Source organism: Protomyctophum bolini, assembly GCF_963924005.1.
Source record: "Protomyctophum bolini genome assembly, chromosome: 11".
NCBI lineage: Eukaryota > Metazoa > Chordata > Actinopteri > Myctophiformes > Myctophidae > Protomyctophum > Protomyctophum bolini.
Window position 1 is genome coordinate 23,793,423 of NC_137872.1, and position 19,285 is coordinate 23,812,707.

Below are 19,285 nucleotides of genomic sequence, written 5' to 3' on the forward strand. Positions count from 1 at the left end.
TGATTCACAATTTTATACGAAAGAGTCCATGACAGGTTCAGTAGCTCAGACTGTAATAAATGGAAAACTGAGGCTGGTGTGGCGAGTGTGCCGAGGTGAGATCAGGCCGGGAGACTATGCAACTTTGTGTGTGTGTGTGTGTGTGTGTGTGTGTGTGTGTGTGCGTGCACGTGCATGTGTGCGTGTGCGTGCTCATGAGCGTGTGTGTGTGCATGCGCGCGCGTGTGATTCGTGATTCGTTATCTATCTCTTTGGGTATATTTCTTACAGTAAGTGATAGTGATAAAGCATATACTGTACAATATCAGAATCCCTTTGTACAGGTATACACACGCACGTGTGTGTATGTGTGCGTGTGTGCGCGTGTGTTTACGAATTGTGGAACGTCAGCCAGGCCTGCTGTGTTACAATCTCCTGACGTCCAGTCTACCATCCCAATACCGGATAACCTTGGCAGGCAGATTGGGGTCACTCCCATCAAAACTGGATACATCACATGCACGCACACACACACACACACACACACACACACACACACACACACACACTCTCTCCTGCTACGCAAAACTCTAGAGACCCATATGGATGCAAGACTGCGATGCAGCGTCGCATTGAACCTGTGGGTTGAGAACATAATTCTCGGGGGTCCCCAGATGACAGTAAAGTGGCAATTTAAGTTTACATTTTAAGACCTTTTCACTATGAAAAAAGACATTTCTGCATCAAAAGTAATCTGCTATTTTCACAATATTTAGCTGTGTAACCGAGTCAAACAACATTGAATGCCTGCTCAACTCTTAAAATTCCAAGTGCTTGTCGGGGTCATTCCAATGTGATTATTTTGGAGGGGGGAAAAGGTTGAGAAGCAGTGCCCTATAGGGAGTAGAGAGAGACCCATGTGGCCGGCGTGTAGCATGGAGCCACACGTGGCCATGTCATTATTATCTGATGGCGCTATTGACACAGAAGACTGTAGGAGCCACGGCGACGGGATGAAAAGAATGTCAACCTATTTTTAAATGTCACTGTCTCTTTTTTGTTCTGGATCCCTGCTCCACTTTGTGCCACAGATCTAAACTGGGTCAACGTCACATGTGGCGCCCCGGTGGGCTCATCGGTGTGTGTTGCCGCGCTCGTGTGTGTGTGTTTTTTTTTTCTTCCTGAGAATGGGATGTGTGTGCGTGCCGTGCGTGTGTTCGTATGTGCGTGCGTGGGTGTGTGTATATGTGCGTGTTTGTCTGTCTGATTGTGCCGTGCCTATACCAGGTGTGTCTAACCTAGCAGCCAGTTAAACAGTGGGAGTCTGGTTGGTACGATGTTGTGGGACATACGGTATTCCCAAACCTGACTAAATGCTAGCTGTATATTTTGCATGTAATTATTGTCGTCTCCGATCGGCTCCATTTGGGAATGAATGTTACCTGCAAACTGTCTGTCGCCTGCAGAGTAATAGCAAATGGAGTGGTGTGTGTGTGGGTGTGTGTGTGTGTGTGTGTGTGTGTGTGTGCGTAGGTGTGTTTACTTCTATTGCTACACTTGTGAATGCCAAATGTCCCCACAAGTGTAGTAGAATTTGGCTTTGGGCTGACTTTTTTGTTTGTTATCTTAGTCCTCACAAGAGAAAGTGTTCCGGTTGGGGTCTGGACTAGGTTTTTGGAGGTTAGGTTTGGGGGTTTTAACTTGCAACTATGCATATCTCAGACTTTAGCGTTAGGGCACAGAAACTTGCTGTTGTAAAACGCTGATGTAATGCAAATTTGTGTGTGTGTGTGTTCGGTGGGGGGGATTGCCCTGATAGAGCTCTCAGATGAATAGACGTCAACGATAGCACATACACAACAACTCACAGAGCTCTGTCCCCTATAATGGATCTAGGCGGGCCGGGCGGTGCACGCACGCCACGGGCATGCACTCAGGGTGGCACCGTGCCAGTCACCGCCAGCCTGGTGACATCTGGGGACATCTCATTGCGCGCCTGGAGAGTACAGTTTAATAACGTTATTATGTTATATCACGGATCCATTGTTGGGGTGGCTCACAGGATGAATGTCAGGGGCAGCAGTTATCACTCTCCTTGTTTAGACTTTAATGTTGACGGTGAATTATTCATTCGGCCTCTTATTGATTCACTGTGCGACTCGCGCTGACAAAATAGATGACTGATGCAAGTAAAAGACTTGTATGAAATGTGCCAGTGGACGGACGGACTGACGGACTGACTGACTGACTGAAGGACAGGGTCAGAAGGACAGGGTCAGAACTTAAGGACAGGGTCAGAAGGACAGGGTCAAAAGGACAGGGTCAGAACTTAAGGACAGGGTCAGAAGGACAGGGTCAGAACTTAAGGACAGGGTCAGAAGGACAGGGTCAGAAGGACAGGGGTCAGAAGGACAGGGGTCAGAAGGACAGGGTCAGAACTTAAGGACCGGGTCAGAAGGACAGGGTCAGAAGTGTAAATGTGTGATGTAAAGAAGACGGGGTCCAATAACTAACGGGTGGAACCAGTCATCTAACTATAAAAGTCTCTGTACGTCTGTCTGTAATCCACGTTAACTCGCGAACAGACTTAAAATTGGACACACGCGTTCCACCCCACCACAGGGGGTGCAGTGGCCGCTGTCGAGTCGGTCGGACCCACAGTTGTCCAGAACCGCCCAGGCTCTGGACAGGGCCCCTGCCCAGGGTCCATATATGGAGCTGGGCCTGTTCTGACATCATTCTGACGTCTATAGACTCCATATGTGAGCACGCCTGACAAAGAACACACTGTGGTTAAAAGACACAGACATAATATCTGAGTGGGGCATCCATTTCCAACTTGCATCGTTCCAATTAGGCCAGTGCCCAACGGGCTCCCGTGTAGAGGCTCCAACGGGTGGATTAAAGATTTCTGTCACTACCACTGATTTCAGTCATTTGGATAACTGAGATAACTAATAAGTGGAGTCTTATTAGTTATTTCAGTTATTTCAGTCTTCCAGAAAACCCATAATGATCTCATACATTTCATAACAGCAATGATTAAAGCTTCACTTAGCAATTTCTTAAACTGGTTAGCTGTATGTTTACTAAAACATTTTACAAATTGTATTAATTGTTTAGGACACACAGCGCTAGTTTGTGTTGGCTCCTTTCGCGCGGTTTCCCAAATAATTACATATTAGGACTTGGCCTAGCAACATTTCCATGAGATTTTATTTTAATCCATGGACTAAAAAGGTCCTTTTTGTGTTCCAAATGGACCCACACAGGTGTGCACAGTAACTCTGAGAGTGTATAGCCTTATGCGTACATTTGGTTCCATTTGTACATTCTCAGAGTTATGATCCAGCTGGTTTTTTCAAATCCAAATAAGTTTGAGAACCAACCTATTCAGTGGGCGGTCTATGACACCAGTCATCTATGAAGTATGTACTGTATCCTTACCAGAGTGACATTGAGGGGGCAGAAACCGAGTGCTGTTCATGCAGCCTGGAGAGTGACAAGCTGGAGTTTGAAATACATTGTTTTAAACTAGGGTGGTGCAAATAAGAGCAATTTTAGGCTTGTGTACAACATGCCAACTGTTTTAAGGTATTGTACAGTAACAACTAAAGTCTCTGTAATGTTTATGTTCTCTCTAAAATAAAGGGATTTAAGATCATTAAAGCTGGGCTGTTGCCCGAGTGAATAAAAGTTCAGTTAGATATTTCAAAAAGGATAGAATATACGATGTGAACCGGGATTAGTGGGATTCAGACAGACAGACAGACAGACAGACAGACCTCTTCCAGATCCATGCCGTGAGAAAATAACTGTCAGAATAATTGTCAGAATGACATGCAAGTAGACATATTCTGGAAAGGAGGGAAAGAGAGAGAGAGAGAGAGAGAGAGAGAGTTACCCCAGGTGGCACATAATGTGGGTCATGAATTTGACTAAAGCACCTTGATGCCCTACATGTATATAATGAAGTTACACTGTCCGGGTCCCTCATTTGTACCAGAGCAAATGTTAAATTATCCTCACTGACTACTGGAAATTAGAGCCCAACCCATGTATCAATTAATTGGGGCTGATATACAGTACAGGTAATTTGTTTTTGACAACATCGGTACTGGCATTATGCAACAGATGTGTTTAGATTTGTGACCACTTTCAACATTATAGACCTTTTTTTCTTGTGGATCTGCTATTTTCACTACTTTGTTGCGACACGTATAATGTTGAAATATGGAGATACAAGGTTTCTGCCAGACCGCAACGATAATTTAGCGTAGAGCCAAAAATGTAAATCACAGAAGTTCTGTTGCTGCATATAAAGATTTAAGCTGAACATTTAGATATTTTTCTGCAATGTCTGTGTTGGTCATTGTGCCTCTTGGACACCGGAGAAGAGGAGACTCTGGGGGGGTTGAGATGAGAGAGGGGGGGGTCTTCTCTTCCTGCCTCCCAGTGCTCTGCTTACAGTCACTTACAGTACATGTCCGGAGGCCACAGGGTGACCTTTGCGCTCTGATCATATCCGCCATTATTACCATCACTGTGTTTCCACCTCTAATAGAGAGGAACATCATATCAGTGTGAACCCAGAGACCATTAAAGATGGAGGGAATGGCCAGCAATTTAACTCTGTGTGTGGATGGCTGCTGAGGATGAGAGAGAGAAGGGAAGGCAGGCAGGCAGGCAGGCAGGCAGGCAGGCAGGCAGGCAAGCAGGCAGGCAGGCAGGCAGGCAGGCAGACAGACAGACAGACAGACAGACAGGCAGACAGGCAGACAGGCAGACAGGCAGACAGACAGACAGACAGACAGACAGACAGACAGACAGACAGGACACCTGAAGGACTGAGAGGAACAGGTCGACAGACAGACAGGACACCTGAAGGACCATGAGACGAGCAGGGAGACAGATGGATGGAGCAGCCACACATAAACAGGCGGTAGAGTTATGGTCTAAAGTGCACAGCTCTGTCATCCTGACTGTGTCTTGATGCTATCCTCTGTCTCTCCCACCATTAATTTATAGGCTGCCTTGATCCAAAAGCAAATAACTTCATTATCCACTTGTATTTGGATCATTACTGTAATCACCATGATCATTATGATCTATTTGCCTTAGCTAGACACGCTCGTCAAGTCTGAGTAGCCATGAGTCTTCTCCGTGCAGGCGGGAGGGGCGGCTAAGAGCGACGGGGGAATTCTGACAGCTACTGCTCATCTAAAGCCTAAAGATATACACTTAGTGTCGTTGTGCGTCTATAATAGCCGATCTGCAAGCCTTGCGGATCAGCTACTTTAGTAGTATGAATTAAGCATACTGTAATTGTGCTTCTGTCATGACGGGCTTGCATTCACGTTTGTTCCTCTTCCAACAATAAGTTCCCGCAACAAAAGAAGTATTTCTGTACACTGCCAAACCATAATCAAACGCACAGAGAACAAAAGACTCAACACTGCATAATTACGGGAGCTGGCAGTGATCTCACACACACTGTAGCCGCTAGCTATAGCTGCAGGAGCTCTCCCCGCTGAGGGGGGATCTGATATCAAGGTGCAGACAAGTATGATGAGTGTGTGTGGTCTTCGTTGCGCGAGTGCATGCGTGTGTGTTTTAAATTGCTGAGTGGAGATTGGGCAGCCTGTGGTCAGGTAAAGCACATACTGTAGGTAAATTGGGCCAACGCCCGCGTCTTCTTCAAAAGTGCACCTGCGTGTCTCTGCCAAAGATTGCTTGAATGCAAACTGTTCTGGCAACCGCCCACGTAACTTCATTAGCATTTCAATACCTTTCAAAATGAGGCATGTTGTATGAACAAGTGGAAATCATGGCGGGGCAAGGCGGGGGTAGAGCGGCGAGCGAGAGGAAGACAAACAGAACGCACTGCGCGTGGGAAAACACCCCCTGATTGATTTGGGGGGTTTTGACAGTCATAAATTATGACGGCCAGTTAGTCCATGCATAAAGAAGTCGTCGCGTTTTAGGATGAAGCGCAGTCATTTTCCATGCTATTAGGATTGATGCTTGTGCCTCGGAAGCTTCAACAAAACACGCAGGGCCTCGCTGATTCAGTCGCAATGGATGCCATGAAGTTAATGATTGCCTCCCAGCAGGCAATGCAAGCCTTTACAAATGAAACGAGAATGGCAGTCAAATCTCAGAAGCGAATGTAAGGAGCTGCATTAAATAATTGAAGTCAAGTAAAGTAAAATCATTTACACTTTGAAAGAAGTTTCAATTTACTTTTTTTTTTCTGTCTTCACAGCGCTGTTTTGATTTAGCTTTGAGCCTAGGTCTGAGACAGTTAATACACTGTATTTCAGATAACAGTAAGTATTATAGGTCCAGAGAAATGACTGGAATGTAGGCTGGGGGCCTCCCAGCAATATAGGCTACTGTTTCTCAACGCTGTGTTTCGTCCCACGACAGTGTTGCTCGCCCGCAAAATAGCAGACCTACAAGCAGTGGTGGAAAGTAACTAATTACATTTACTCAAGTACTGTACTTAACCCATTTAAAACTGAGACCAGAAGACAAAATGTCTTTTTAATCATGGCAGTTTTCAGTGGTTTTCAAACTACTTCATGTCAAGGACCCCACAAAGTATTAGCCACCGACCCCCCATCTGAAAATATGTTGTTCCAGGGACAAAATATGTTATATATAATATGTCATTTGAAAATATGTTGTTCCACTTGGTGCCGCGCTACTTTCAAAAGACATTTGACATTTGAAAACTTGAAATGGGATATTCTTCACTATGCCTACTTTTACTTTTGGCACAGTACATTTTGAAGCCAATACTTTTGTACTTTTACTCAAGCACATTTTGAATTCCGGACTTTTACTTGATAATGGTCCACTACCGCGCTACGCCCTTGTCGTCACAGTAAAGGCGACAATGAGCAATACGAGGAAGTGTGACAGTAAATGTAGATGAGATCGAATTCATTAATTACTCTTTCACCCCCGTAAAACTAATCACTCGACAAAATGAATGCAATTATCCCACTTTTCCTTTCAAAACATAACAGACACATACCATGAAATATCATTACCGTTATCGCCATCTGCGTTGGCGCTCGCTCGCGGAGTGGGAGGCCGTGTTTTACCGTGCAAGCCCCCATCTTTCAGGACGCCGAGGTATGACAGTCGAGTTTAATTCAATGATTATGCAAATTAGCAAAGTGACGATTTGGACACACTTTCCACTTGCAGCGTGTGCCAAAATCCCCCATTAGCGCCGTGCTCGGAATCGGATTATATTCCATAATGGGAAAGTGTTAGCTTCTATTGCTACACAAGAGCTGACATCAAGGTCAAAGCCAGACTCTATCTGGAACCATTATCTATGTAATTCAAAAGCCCAACTACAGCATGTCTGCTGCTATTATTCTTTCTATACCACATCTACCCTTTAAGAAGTATCCCCCTTCCTAAAGCACGTTTAAATTATAATTAGACTACAGTTTGGCACACATTATGGCTCACATGCCATTTATGAAACTTTTGCAAAACCATAATATTCTTTTCAAGGATGTTTTTCACACTGGTTTAATATTGTGTATGTATAACTTGCCACAAACCCAGTTGCTCATCTTATCTCATAACCACACTCTGAATAAATAAATGGTACAGCTATTACTGTACTTCAAGATGTAAGCAGTACAAACACTACTTGATGTGTGATATCGATCGTCTCTGTCGGGTGGATACTTCATACCTGTATGTCGAAAACTGTTCATTTCTAGGATTCAACAGCTATTTTGATACTTTTGGTAGTGTGATCAATATTGCATTTATTTATGACCAAACACAAGTTAGAAAAGGGAAATAAGAGGTTTCTGCCCGGCACCAACGATATAATATATACCACTTTTTACAGTTATCTATTCTATTCCTCCTCAGATACGGGGATCAGCTCTACAGAATCATCCTGTATGTATAGTAGGCCTATATGAACCAAACCATCACATGGCTGTAATATAAACACATATATAATAAACCTATAATTGCTACTGTACTGTATATTCAAACACCCCGTTCTCCCACATAAAGTCCTCACACCGCCTGCCCCCACCAGCAGGCTTGCCGCTAATCTCCCTAATCCTTTTTGGTGAGGCTATCACTAGCAAGACAACATAATAGCATTAGGTATTATTCCTTCACAACAACGTGATTCTATTGCATTTGCATTGATGCTTAACAGCCCACACGCTGCGCTCCATGCTGAGAGGAGAGAGATGGTGAGAGCGTGTGGCGCGCTAGTACAGTATAACGGGCCAACAGTGGGACTGTGGGACGTACATGCATTCGGGCCAGATAATGCTATTATGTTAGTAGTGGCTACGCTAGCCCATTCAGGTCACATCGTTCCCAGCACGTCTCCATTTAGTGGGGCGGGTCAGTTAATGCCGGAGCACTGGTGTGGTATAGCCTAGCCCACGCTGCACTGTAGCTAGCTCGCTGCAGCAGCACGGCTGTTTATATAATGACACCATTGTGCCGGCTGTGTGCAGATGGAACATCAGAGCTCTTGTAATGGCCCGTGTATTAGGGCCAATGTGTTTGATTACTGACTCTGGGAGAGCAGGGATAGGCTGTGTATGGCCAACAGGGAATACACTCTCCCCCTCCAAAACAGCAACCATAGGGGGAAGGAAAAAATAAAAAGAGACCCCGTTTGAAGGAAACAGAAGGGGAAGAGACAATGAAACGGGGAGAGACTTTAATGGAACTGCGCTTTAAAAGAGAGAATGCAAATGAGACGAGGGGATTCTGCATAGCTGCGGAACACAGCGTAGGGATATCAAGCAGGGCTGTCAAAGAGAGAGAGAGAGAGAGAGCATTGGTAACTATAGAAAATGTATTGAACTTATACTGTACAATTGTGAGGTATTTTTACTTTATTTGAGTATGTCCAATTTTTGATGATTTCAAACTTCCGTTCCACTACTCAAAGGCACTCACTATCTCAAAGGCAAATATTGTACTTTTTACCCCACTATAACAATTTGAAACTTTTTTTATCAGTTGCTATAGGCCTATTATTATTACTGGTACTGTAGCTACAAAACAATCTCGTAGAGCTATTTTCTAAAGGTTTTCACACATTATATTTTACCAGAGAGAGATGCACGCACGCCACCCACAAGCTCGTAGCGCGCCACTAGCTTGTATAGGTCTGCTATTTTTGAAAAATCCAAGAACCACTGATATAGAAACATAGCTTTTTCTGAAAATTGTCAGGATGTAGAAGACATTTTTAGAATCTGATCTCAGGTCAGAATGGGCTAGAGGTGCATGGTCCCCCAATAGGTGGCCCGTGTGTGCCATTTGCACCACATTGTGAGGTTGTAGATCTGCTATTTTCCCAAATTCCCAGATTCCAAGTATGACTCCAGCCTCAATGTAGCCTACCCTTCACAGCTGGCTTCAGTCATGAATCTGCATTATTGACTATTTATTATTTTGAGTTTCAGTATGTACCACACTGGCTGCTGTTATACAGATGCATGTTTTTCAAGCAGACTGTAAACAACCAAATATTTAAGTAAATGGTTGGTTCTCAACGTATTTTCTTTCGACTTTCAAGAGCGCATTTTTTCCCTTGCGTGAATTCATTTCATAATGCAGGCCTGAATTATTAGTACCACAACCAATTATAATAATGGTGGTAAAAGCAGCAGCAACACTAATATATCTGCACTGTCACTGTAGTGTACACACACGCGTGCGCAGATGCGCAGATGCACGCACACACACACACACACACACACACACACACACACACACACACACACACACACACACACACACACACACACACACAGTATGCATTTAATTTCCTTTTCTGATCTGAAGAATATTTTAAAAGGATTCTAAACGTTATTCAGCTTGAATAAAATCTTTATTCGCACCATTAAAAAGTTACAGCTCAGTCTTCATTTTTTAACAGAACTGTGCTTTGCATTCCTTTGGCTCTGCACCAAATGATCAGCTGGCAGAGAAACCTTGTATCTCCATGTTTCAAAGTTTCATGTTTATCCTGTAAATGAATTTTCTAACTTCAGTGGTTTTCAACCCTTTTCATATCAAGGTCCATTATTTATTCAGCATTTGAGCCATGGACCACCATTTGATGAGATTTAGCCTCTCAGAACCAAAATGTAGAATATTTTGTTGTCGTGTAGGAGAGATAACAGGCAAACAATGGTCAAAATAACAATTCTTCTACCTCTAATTGTGTAGACGTCTTGTCAATTAAGTAACGCTGTTGGTTTAACAAAAATGTAACTCTTGAGAGAGTAAAATCTTTAACTCTCTGCCTCGAGAGTTAAAGATCTATAAGGGTCCATTTGGTTACCAACCAGGAAGCCCCTCAAGGTCCACTGGATGAAAACCACTGCTCTACTTCATCATACAAGAATGTTGCAACAAAGTATCAGAAAATAGATAAAATCTACAAGATTGCAGCTTGGCTTTTTTCACTTTTTTATGTTCTATAATGATAAAAAAGGGTTTTGGACCCGACTGTGACGACGGTTATACATGGTCCTGTAAAATGATATCACACACACACACACACACACACACACACACACACACACACACACACACACACACACACACACACACACACACACACACACACACACACGCGTCTGTCTGTCTGTGTGTGTGTGTGTGTGTGTGTGTGTGTGTGCAAACGCCGGTGAAAAAGCATCCACGGATGGATGGATGTGTGTGCGCGCGGCTAGGCTAACCTATCCTGCACCACCCGCTCCATCCAGCCTCGGCCCTAATTTGAGCTCTGCCTCGCACGGCGCCCACCCTCCGTGGGTGGCGTGGCGCCCACCCTCCGTGGCGGGCAGCGGAGAGAAAAGGACATGCTCAGAGGGAGGGCAGCAGAGACAAAGGAACAGTACAAACAGCAGTAAACACACACATACACACACACATACACACACACACACATTGTGTGCTGCATGGGAGCCCTGCGTGACTCCACTCGTAGCTACTCTCTCCTTCCTTCCTTTTCCTCAGTCTCGCTGTATTATTAATGGCCAAAAAAAATAAAACAGACCCCCCCCCCCCCCCCCCCCCCAGCGGCCGGCCTTTCTAGTTTTCTCAGGCTTTTGTGGTTGTTAATAGGAAACGTCTGTCTTTTACTCAGCCAACCCAACCGCACCCCGTCTTTTTGTCCTTTCACACTGCCTGCCTCGGTCCGTATACTGTAGGCTTCACAATAGCTCTCCTGCAGGCTCACCTGATGGGAGCCTCAGAGTGAGTGACTGAGGGAGAGGTTGTGGTGGTCGGCCGGGGGGGGGGGGGGGGGTTGGGGGGGCTGGAAGGTGTTCTGCTTGTGAAAACAACAGCCGTGGAGTAAAAGTGCTTATTTTCCCATGTAGTCTTTTGGAATAATAAAGGGCAGGAATATATGAATAAACTAACAACTTAAATGAGAGGGAACAAACAAACTGAGGGCCAACATAAAGGAGGGAGAGATAGGAGGAGGGAAGGAGACAAGAGGAAACTAACTACAGTGGAGAAATGTTACTTGTGCGTGTGCGTGCGTGCGTGCGTGCATACACACGCATATGTGCCTCACTGTTATTTTGTACATATTTGTGTTATGCTTTTAGCCTAGCATACATGGGTAACTATGGCAGACCGGGGCCCACATGCGGCCCCCATCTTCACTTAATGTGGCCCTCAGGTTAATATCAGAATACTGATATGTTATTGATTTCAGCTAATATTATATGTTATAGTCTTTTTTATGTCCTATTTATATTTAGTTCATAAAAAATAAATATTTGACTCTGGCTTTTTAGGCAGAAAACCATAGTTTGACATGTCACAATGTATGATGAAATTTTGCCTTATATTGGTTGTCTATAATGGTGTGGTATACGAAAATGGCCATAACTTTTTTTTCGCAATGCTTCCGGCAAAGCAGACCTCTCATTCGGTGGACCTTAATGACCTTATATCATGAGATCACAGGTTAATCCTTAACCGTTGAAGCTTTTAGGACTGTGGTTCCCCGGCTATTGTGTTATAGGAACCTTTTCATTTTTTATTAACCTCTTCAACCCTGGCATCATTATCCTGGGAAGACTCTCTATAAGTGGTCCTCTGTCGCAGCGCTGTGAGCTTGTAGATCGGCTATTTTCGGTTTACTACTGAAGCTTTATGTGGTTAAATGTCTGAAATTACACATCAACATGACTCCAACACTGATAACTGCAGAGCTGTCAAACTATATGAAGCTATTCATGAAATCTATGAAAAGGTTTAATCCCAGACAATATGCTTCATCGCTTCACCTCAGCTAGAGGTCCATGCATAGAGTTATATAAACTAGAGGGCAGGAGGCGGAATACATTCCAACACAGGTGTTTGAAGCACCAGGAGAATGCTCTATGCTTTTTTCTTGATTTGGGCACCAAAATGTTGTGCTGCATGCACGCTCTTTTGCTCGTGCATGTAATTCATCTGCCTGCAGTTACAGCTTTGGCCAGTAGGGTAACATTTCCCAACCCCTATTTACCGGCCACTCTACCCCTGAGACATTGCCGCCATGCATGGCCTGAAAAACGTTGAAGACCCCTGGTTCAAGGGGATAAAAAACAGCCGCGGCTAATGTGCTTTGTAATGCCTGCCCCTGTCAAAAATGTTTCAAAGGAAATTCTTAAAATCAAAAAAATCGCATAATTGTTTTTGTTTTGTTTAAGTAGTGAGTGTAATCGGCTATTTTCACATTCGCCATTTCACCATGTGTTGTTCTCGCTTACTGCTCTGGATGAGCGTGCTAAAAATGTCCAAATTGTAGTTTGGGTCCCGAAATCTCTTTTGGGTCTGGAGCTATAAAGATGGGGAACCAACCACTGATCTATAGGACCAACCATCTCACCTCCAAACGCAGACAGCCCATGAAGCATGAGCCAGTACCCTGCATGTTGATTTGTGCGCAGATGCACGTACACGTGTACAAGGCAGGTCGTTTACATGTGCATGGGAGCAGCCTATAGCTTGTGTTTCTTGTTTCGTTTTATTGAGAAATCTATATTTACAGCCGGGTCGGACGAGGAGGGGGGTAGATCTTCACCACAGCTACACCCATCCCCCCATCTCCTCACCGAACAGGCCAACAGCCAAGCCACCCAACCGGCACTATGCACTATGCACGGCCCACTCACTCTCGCTGGTGTGTGTACGACATTCAGGAGGCGGAATCGTTTCCATCACATTTGGAACCGTTTTCGGAACCGTTTTTTATCACAGAACTGGTCTATGCAGTGGGCTTCATGTCTGATGCAGTTACAATACCGGTGATCTCAAACAAAAAATCAAGGACTCACCATAACTCTGAGAGTTAAATGGAACTGTTATGGAATCAGACGAATGGTTAATAAAGAACAACAGTAATAGGAGTAGTGATAATTACTGCACCTCCACACGCTGTGTGCATGGCTCTCTTTTTTATCCCACGATTTTGCAACCCATTTTTTCACAGTGTTCAATGATCTATAATCCTGGCCACTTCCTCTGCCAAATTATCAACAGATAATCACCAGTAGGTTACTTATCAAGACGATCTTATTGACCTACTGCATGTAGTCTGGTAGCCTACTGGCTGCGCTGCTCCATGCTTGTGGTTATAGTTTTGGTTAGTATAAGGTATAAGGTAGGTTGTCGTTCTCAGTTGGCTCCCAGCATGTGCAGTATAGGTCGATAAGATCGTCCTAATAAGTAACCTACTGGTGATTATCGGTTGATTTTCACTCGAAACTAAATGGACTGACTTCATGCTTCCTTCTATGCATGAGGAGTCCAGTTCTTTGCACCTGACGGGGGGGGAGTTTCCCCCAGTTGGATGTAGCGCGTGGAAGGAACACGTTATTCCAACCAGTTCCTTTCCCCTTCATCAGGTGACCCGGCTGGCCAGGGGGAGGTAGTTTAGAGACCCTATAGGGGACACGGGGAGAACATGCAAACTCCACACAGAAAGGCCCTTTCGCCAACCCCACCCAGGGTTTGGGCACTGATGACGCGGAGGAGAGAACACACCCCCAGAGCCCACAGCGTCCCCATAGTGGGAATCGAACCCAGGACCTTTTAGCTGTGAGGCGACAGCGCTATACCGACCGTGCCCCGCTTAACGTAATGTAATGGAATCAGATAGGACTTTTCTGTGTGGATGTATGGGCTGTCAAGGCCAGAAAGTTGTCTTTCGACACTCATTAGGTGTTCCCGCATAACTTCTGGGTATGATGATGATGTCACCCACATATAACCTCTATACCGACGCAAACAAACTAAAAATAAAAAAGTCAAAAGATGACAGAAAGAGAACGTTCCAGATGTGTGATTTATTTCATTAGGCAAATGAGATGTGTCAGGCCCACGGCACTGCCATAGCAGCGATATGTGCACACACACACACAAACACACACACACTCGCTCTCGCACGCGCTCGCGCACACACAGGGGTGCAAACGCGCATGCAAATGCATATACACACGCGCAACACAAAGAGAAGTAAATAAACCCAAATTGACTCACAACTATATATACTGTATATATGTTTATACCGGTATGCATGTTAGAGGTTGAACATCATTAACATTCACCAGCACATGTAACATGTCCGATGCAATCAAGCATCCACACACTGCACGGTGATGAGCTGCTTGGGGGAACAGCTGTGTTGCCATGCCAGCACGCACAAAATGGCAGCGCCTCACTATCATTCTACCTGACCACCACAGGGGGAGCCTCTCCTCTCCTCTCTCCTCTCCTCTCCTCTCCTCTCCTCTCCAACTGATATAACCTTTAATAAGCAGTAACAGTCCCCGGGATAAACACACGTCTTCTGCAGTTATTACAGTTATTATGCATAATGAATTAGTCATCACTGCCTGACATTGTTTTTCAGAGGACACGGCGTGATGAGAGAGAGAGGAGGAAATGGAAAATAGTAATTGCACCCGACGACTTTGTTTTCAAGACACTGACCTCTCTTCTCTTCTCTCCTCTGCCTCCAGGAGTGTGGAGTATAAGTGGAGGAAACACCACCCCACTCGCCTGAGCCTGCTGACCACGCCCACCACATCACCCTAACCCCGCCCCCACCCCCCCACCCCACCCCCCCTCCGGGCCAGGCTTCCAGCATGGCTCTAGCGGTCTGGCTCCTCTTCACCTGTGCGCTCGCGTTCAGCAACGTCGCCCCCTCTTCTCAAGGTAAGGTATTGCGTCCGCCGACACAGCAATGCATTGTGGGTTGGTTGACAACGGTTTGTGATGCATTGTTCACCATGAAGAATCAGTCTATATAGGTATCAGGGGCAGAATCACATCGTTGTTCAGTCAGTACATGCAGTATCTATACGTACTGTTGCTGCTGTAGAACTGCACGCAACTTTCTCATCTTCGAACCACTTGATTACGCAGTTGATTACCCAGTTGATTGGGGTCCCCCAGGGCGCCATGCAAAGTCCACTAGTACTTCCCTCTACACAAAGGGCTCTCATTTCATTTGAGCATTCTAAAGACACTATTTGGGGATTTAGCATTGGGGAAGGGGCGTTCCCGCACTAAAGTGGCTATTTTGTTCACCTGTCTAAATCAAGTGAAAATAAAAATTTGGGAAGTCGGATTAAACCCCATTTGCTGCACTATGGGGTGATGTAACTGAACGAGCAAATGGAATCGCGCACAATAGCTGGTCAAATAATAAAACACAATCAACACAAGGAAGTGACAGGTCACAGGCACTCACTTCTGCTGATTATAGGAACATTATAAAAAGATGCGTAGGAGAATAAGGAGAGATGAAGCAGCCAGACTCCGGACATCTCCTTTGCCGCTCTATACCAAACTAATTTGGCATACGGCTTATGGGTGCTTTTAAAACTAGGGGAAAGTGTGCCAACACGCCCATGACCACACATCTAGGCGCAAATAGCGGTGTCTGCATAATAGACAGCGGGTGACGGTGGACCAACATACCATTTAGGGACAGAGCAAGCTTCTACTTGTAATTTTTGGCAGCGGCTGACTTGCGGGTTGCTTCGTGCGTAACGGCGGGGACGAAAATCGAGCCCAAAATCTCTCTCTCATGATCTACAATGAATTGGTAGATCTGCTATTTTATAGGGATGCCACCAAAGGATGAACCAAATGAACCTGTAAGGTTCTATTTGTAGGCCTACACTCTCAAGAGTTACAGTCCTGTAAGGGTCCATTTTGGAACCCCCTATAGGAATCGGACCGTTAAGGAGGAATCGTTAAAATCCCTACCCTATAGCATGGTGCGTGAGGTTGTCCCTATATAGCATGGGATTGTCCCTACCCTATAGCATGGTGCGTGAGGTTGTCCCTACCCTATAGCATGGTGCGTGAGGTTGTCCCTACCCTATAGCATGGTGCGTGGGGTTGTCCCTACCCTATAGCATGGTGCGTGGGGTTGTCCCTACCCTATAGCATGGTGCGTGGGGTTGTCCCTACCCTATAGCATGGTGCGTGGGGTTGTCCCTACCCTATAGCATGGTGCGTGGGGTTGTCCCTACCCTATAGCATGGTGCGTGGGGTTGTCCCTACCCTATAGCATGGTGCGTGGGGTTGTCCCTACCCTATAGCATGGTGCGTGGGGTTGTCCCTACCCTATAGCATGGTGCGTGGGGTTGTCCCTACCCTATAGCATGGTGCGTGGGGTTGTCCCTACCCTATAGCATGGTGCGTGGGGTTGTCCCTACCCTATAGCATGGTGCGTGGGGTTGTCCCTACCCTATAGCATGGTGCGTGGGGTTGTCCCTACCCTATAGCATGGTGCGTGGGGTTGTCCCTACCCTATAGCATGGTGCGTGGGGTTGTCCCTACCCTATAGCATGGTGCGTGGGGTTGTCCCTACCCTATAGCATGGTGCGTGGGGTTGTCCCTACCCTATAGCATGGTGCGTGGGGTTGTCCCTACCCTATAGCATGGTGCGTGGGGTTGTCCCTACCCTATAGCATGGTGCGTGGGGTTGTCCCTACCCTATAGCATGGTGCGTGAGGTTGTCCCTATATAGCATGGGATTGTCCCTACCCTATAGCATGGTGCGTGCATGGGGTTGTCTCTACCCTATAGCATGGGGTTGTCTCTACCCTATAGCATGGGGTTGTCTCTACCCTATAGCATGGTGCGTGGGGTTGTGCAGGCTGTTAGAAATGAGGATGTGATATTTATTCCTTGGTGTCGGGGTGATGAAGGTCATAAGTGTATTGACTTGCTGACCAGGCTCGTAATGCCCAACTTGATTAACCAACCTGTCTGTCCCGGAGATAGAGTGAGTGAGAGAGAGAGAAACAGAGCATTTGTTGTGTGTGTGTGTGTGTGTGTGTGTGTGTGTGTGTGTGTGTGTGTGTGTGTGTGTGCCAATGTGTATAGTGTCAATAAACTTTCTTGTCATCTTGATGTTTGCTGGAGCATGGTGTGAGCGTAAGCGGCAATCCGTGCATGTAATGGCACCATATGTGTGACCTCCTTGGATGTGCCATGTACTGTCGGACAATTACGTGTCTGTGCCTCTGCGCGTGTACGCGTGTGAGTGTGTGCGTGTTACTTTGTGCTTGTGACCCTGGCAGCAGGTGACCTGGTTGAGTGTTGTTGTTGAAGGATTTATGTGTGTGTGTGTGTGTGTGCGAGGCAGGCTGTGAGGGCGGTGTGTGCTAGTGGCCGGCCACTACCATCTGCTGTATGTTCACTGTCAGCCCAGTGCCAAGCAGCCTGCCTCTGGGTGACAGACAGCTGAGAGGAGGAGGAGGAGGAGGAGGAGGAGGAAGAGGGAGTGGGTCGGATGGAAGTAGGGGTGCAACAGTTAATCAAATTAATCCATTTAATCGACTATGAAAAATAACGGTTTTTAATAGACTTTTTTTTTTCATTATTCTTCTAAATTCAAGTAGACTAGTGAAAATGGCAGATCCATACAAGCTCCATGACGTATCGAATTGAATCAGAATCAGAGTCGCCTTTATTGTCAGGGTATTGGATTTACAGGGCGGATGAAATTAGTTTTTGTGCAAAGCTCCACCGATGTTGTTGTTTTTCCAGAAAGAGAACGAAAAAAAAGAGAGCTGTGGGGGGATAAAAATAATAAAAATCTACATATTTACACTAGCATATCCATCCGGTATACTGTACAGACATAAGGTTAGGGGTTAAGGGTTAGACATAAGGATCATTGTGATACGATGTGAGCTTGTTGATTAGCTATCTTAGCTGTTTTTTGCGTGACACTGTTGTACAACAAAGTATTAAAAATAACAAAAACAAAAGACAAAGGCATGATGTTGAAAAGCATGGATAATCTGTGACCCTAATTGGACAAGGACTGGAGGAGTGCATTATGGGAGAAAAAAGGAAATAGCTAGCCACAATAAATGTCCTTTTCACATTTCTTTCATGTTTTTATGTTGGCCTACCTCATACAATGAGACAATGTGTGGTCTCTATCCGTGAGAGGTAAATAAAAAAAACGATGTGAAAAAGACATTCATTGTGTGCTGGCTATTTCCTTCACTTTCAAGACATTGTTGAGCTGTGCACCTCAAGACCTTTATGTTGCTTGCCTTATTCTGCTTTGCAGTCATTTCTCTCAGCAGCAAAAGAAAAACAGGAAAAAAAAGAAACGGAGGAGAAATTAATCTGTGCGTCCGGATATCTGTGTCAGCATGGGCTCTAGAATTCCCTACGTGTAAGCTGTGATTGGCCAGGTGTGCTTCTAATTTGAGAGGGTGCTGTTGGGTTTTTTTCTTTTCTTTTCCCCAGCGTAATTTGGCTCTTTTTGCAACACTGGATTTGTGCATAGCGTTGTTCCATCTGACACATTGGGCCCCCGGCACTAAGCTGCTTTACGTTGTGTATGAGAGAGAGAGAGTCTCTGCAGATGTCTCTCTGTGACCTGGCACTTGGGGAGCATTAATAATGCATTAATAATCAATTGACAGTTATTTGTATTCATCCCAAAAGCACCAGCTCAACATTTTACTTGCTGCAATTAAAGAAAACTGCCCTCTGATGCAATCATTGGTGGACTATTACGTGGCATGTGCACACACACATTCTGAACACACACACGCACGAGCGCACGCACATACACACAGACACACACACACACACACACACACACACACACACACACACACACACACACACACAGACACACACACAGCATTTCGGTAACCACATTTGAGACCAAAGTTTGTTCTTTTTCCTATGCGGAAAAGACGTTGTGCTCAGACTTAAATTACATTTT

The 19,285-nt window shown here is 45.3% G+C and overlaps 2 protein-coding genes across 2 annotated transcripts in view; both read left to right on the plus strand.

Annotated features, from left to right (window-relative positions):
* LOC308323369 (4-galactosyl-N-acetylglucosaminide 3-alpha-L-fucosyltransferase 9-like) overlaps positions 1 to 15,108 on the plus strand; it is a gene marked incomplete at both ends in the record, with an annotated part of 182,943 nt that extends 167,835 nt beyond the window's left edge. The window contains one exon of the mRNA XM_080775098.1: positions 15,033 to 15,108. Within this exon, the coding sequence (XP_080631224.1) occupies positions 15,033 to 15,108 (76 nt within the window). The remainder of the gene's footprint in view (positions 1 to 15,032) is intronic.
* Positions 1 to 19,285, plus strand: part of adgrl1a (adhesion G protein-coupled receptor L1a) — a 194,276-nt gene that overhangs the window by 65,377 nt on the left and 109,614 nt on the right. The window contains exon 2 of the mRNA XM_080776013.1: positions 15,033 to 15,228. Coding sequence (XP_080632139.1) covers positions 15,159 to 15,228 — 70 coding nt within the window. The 5' untranslated portion in view covers positions 15,033 to 15,158. The remainder of the gene's footprint in view (positions 1 to 15,032; positions 15,229 to 19,285) is intronic.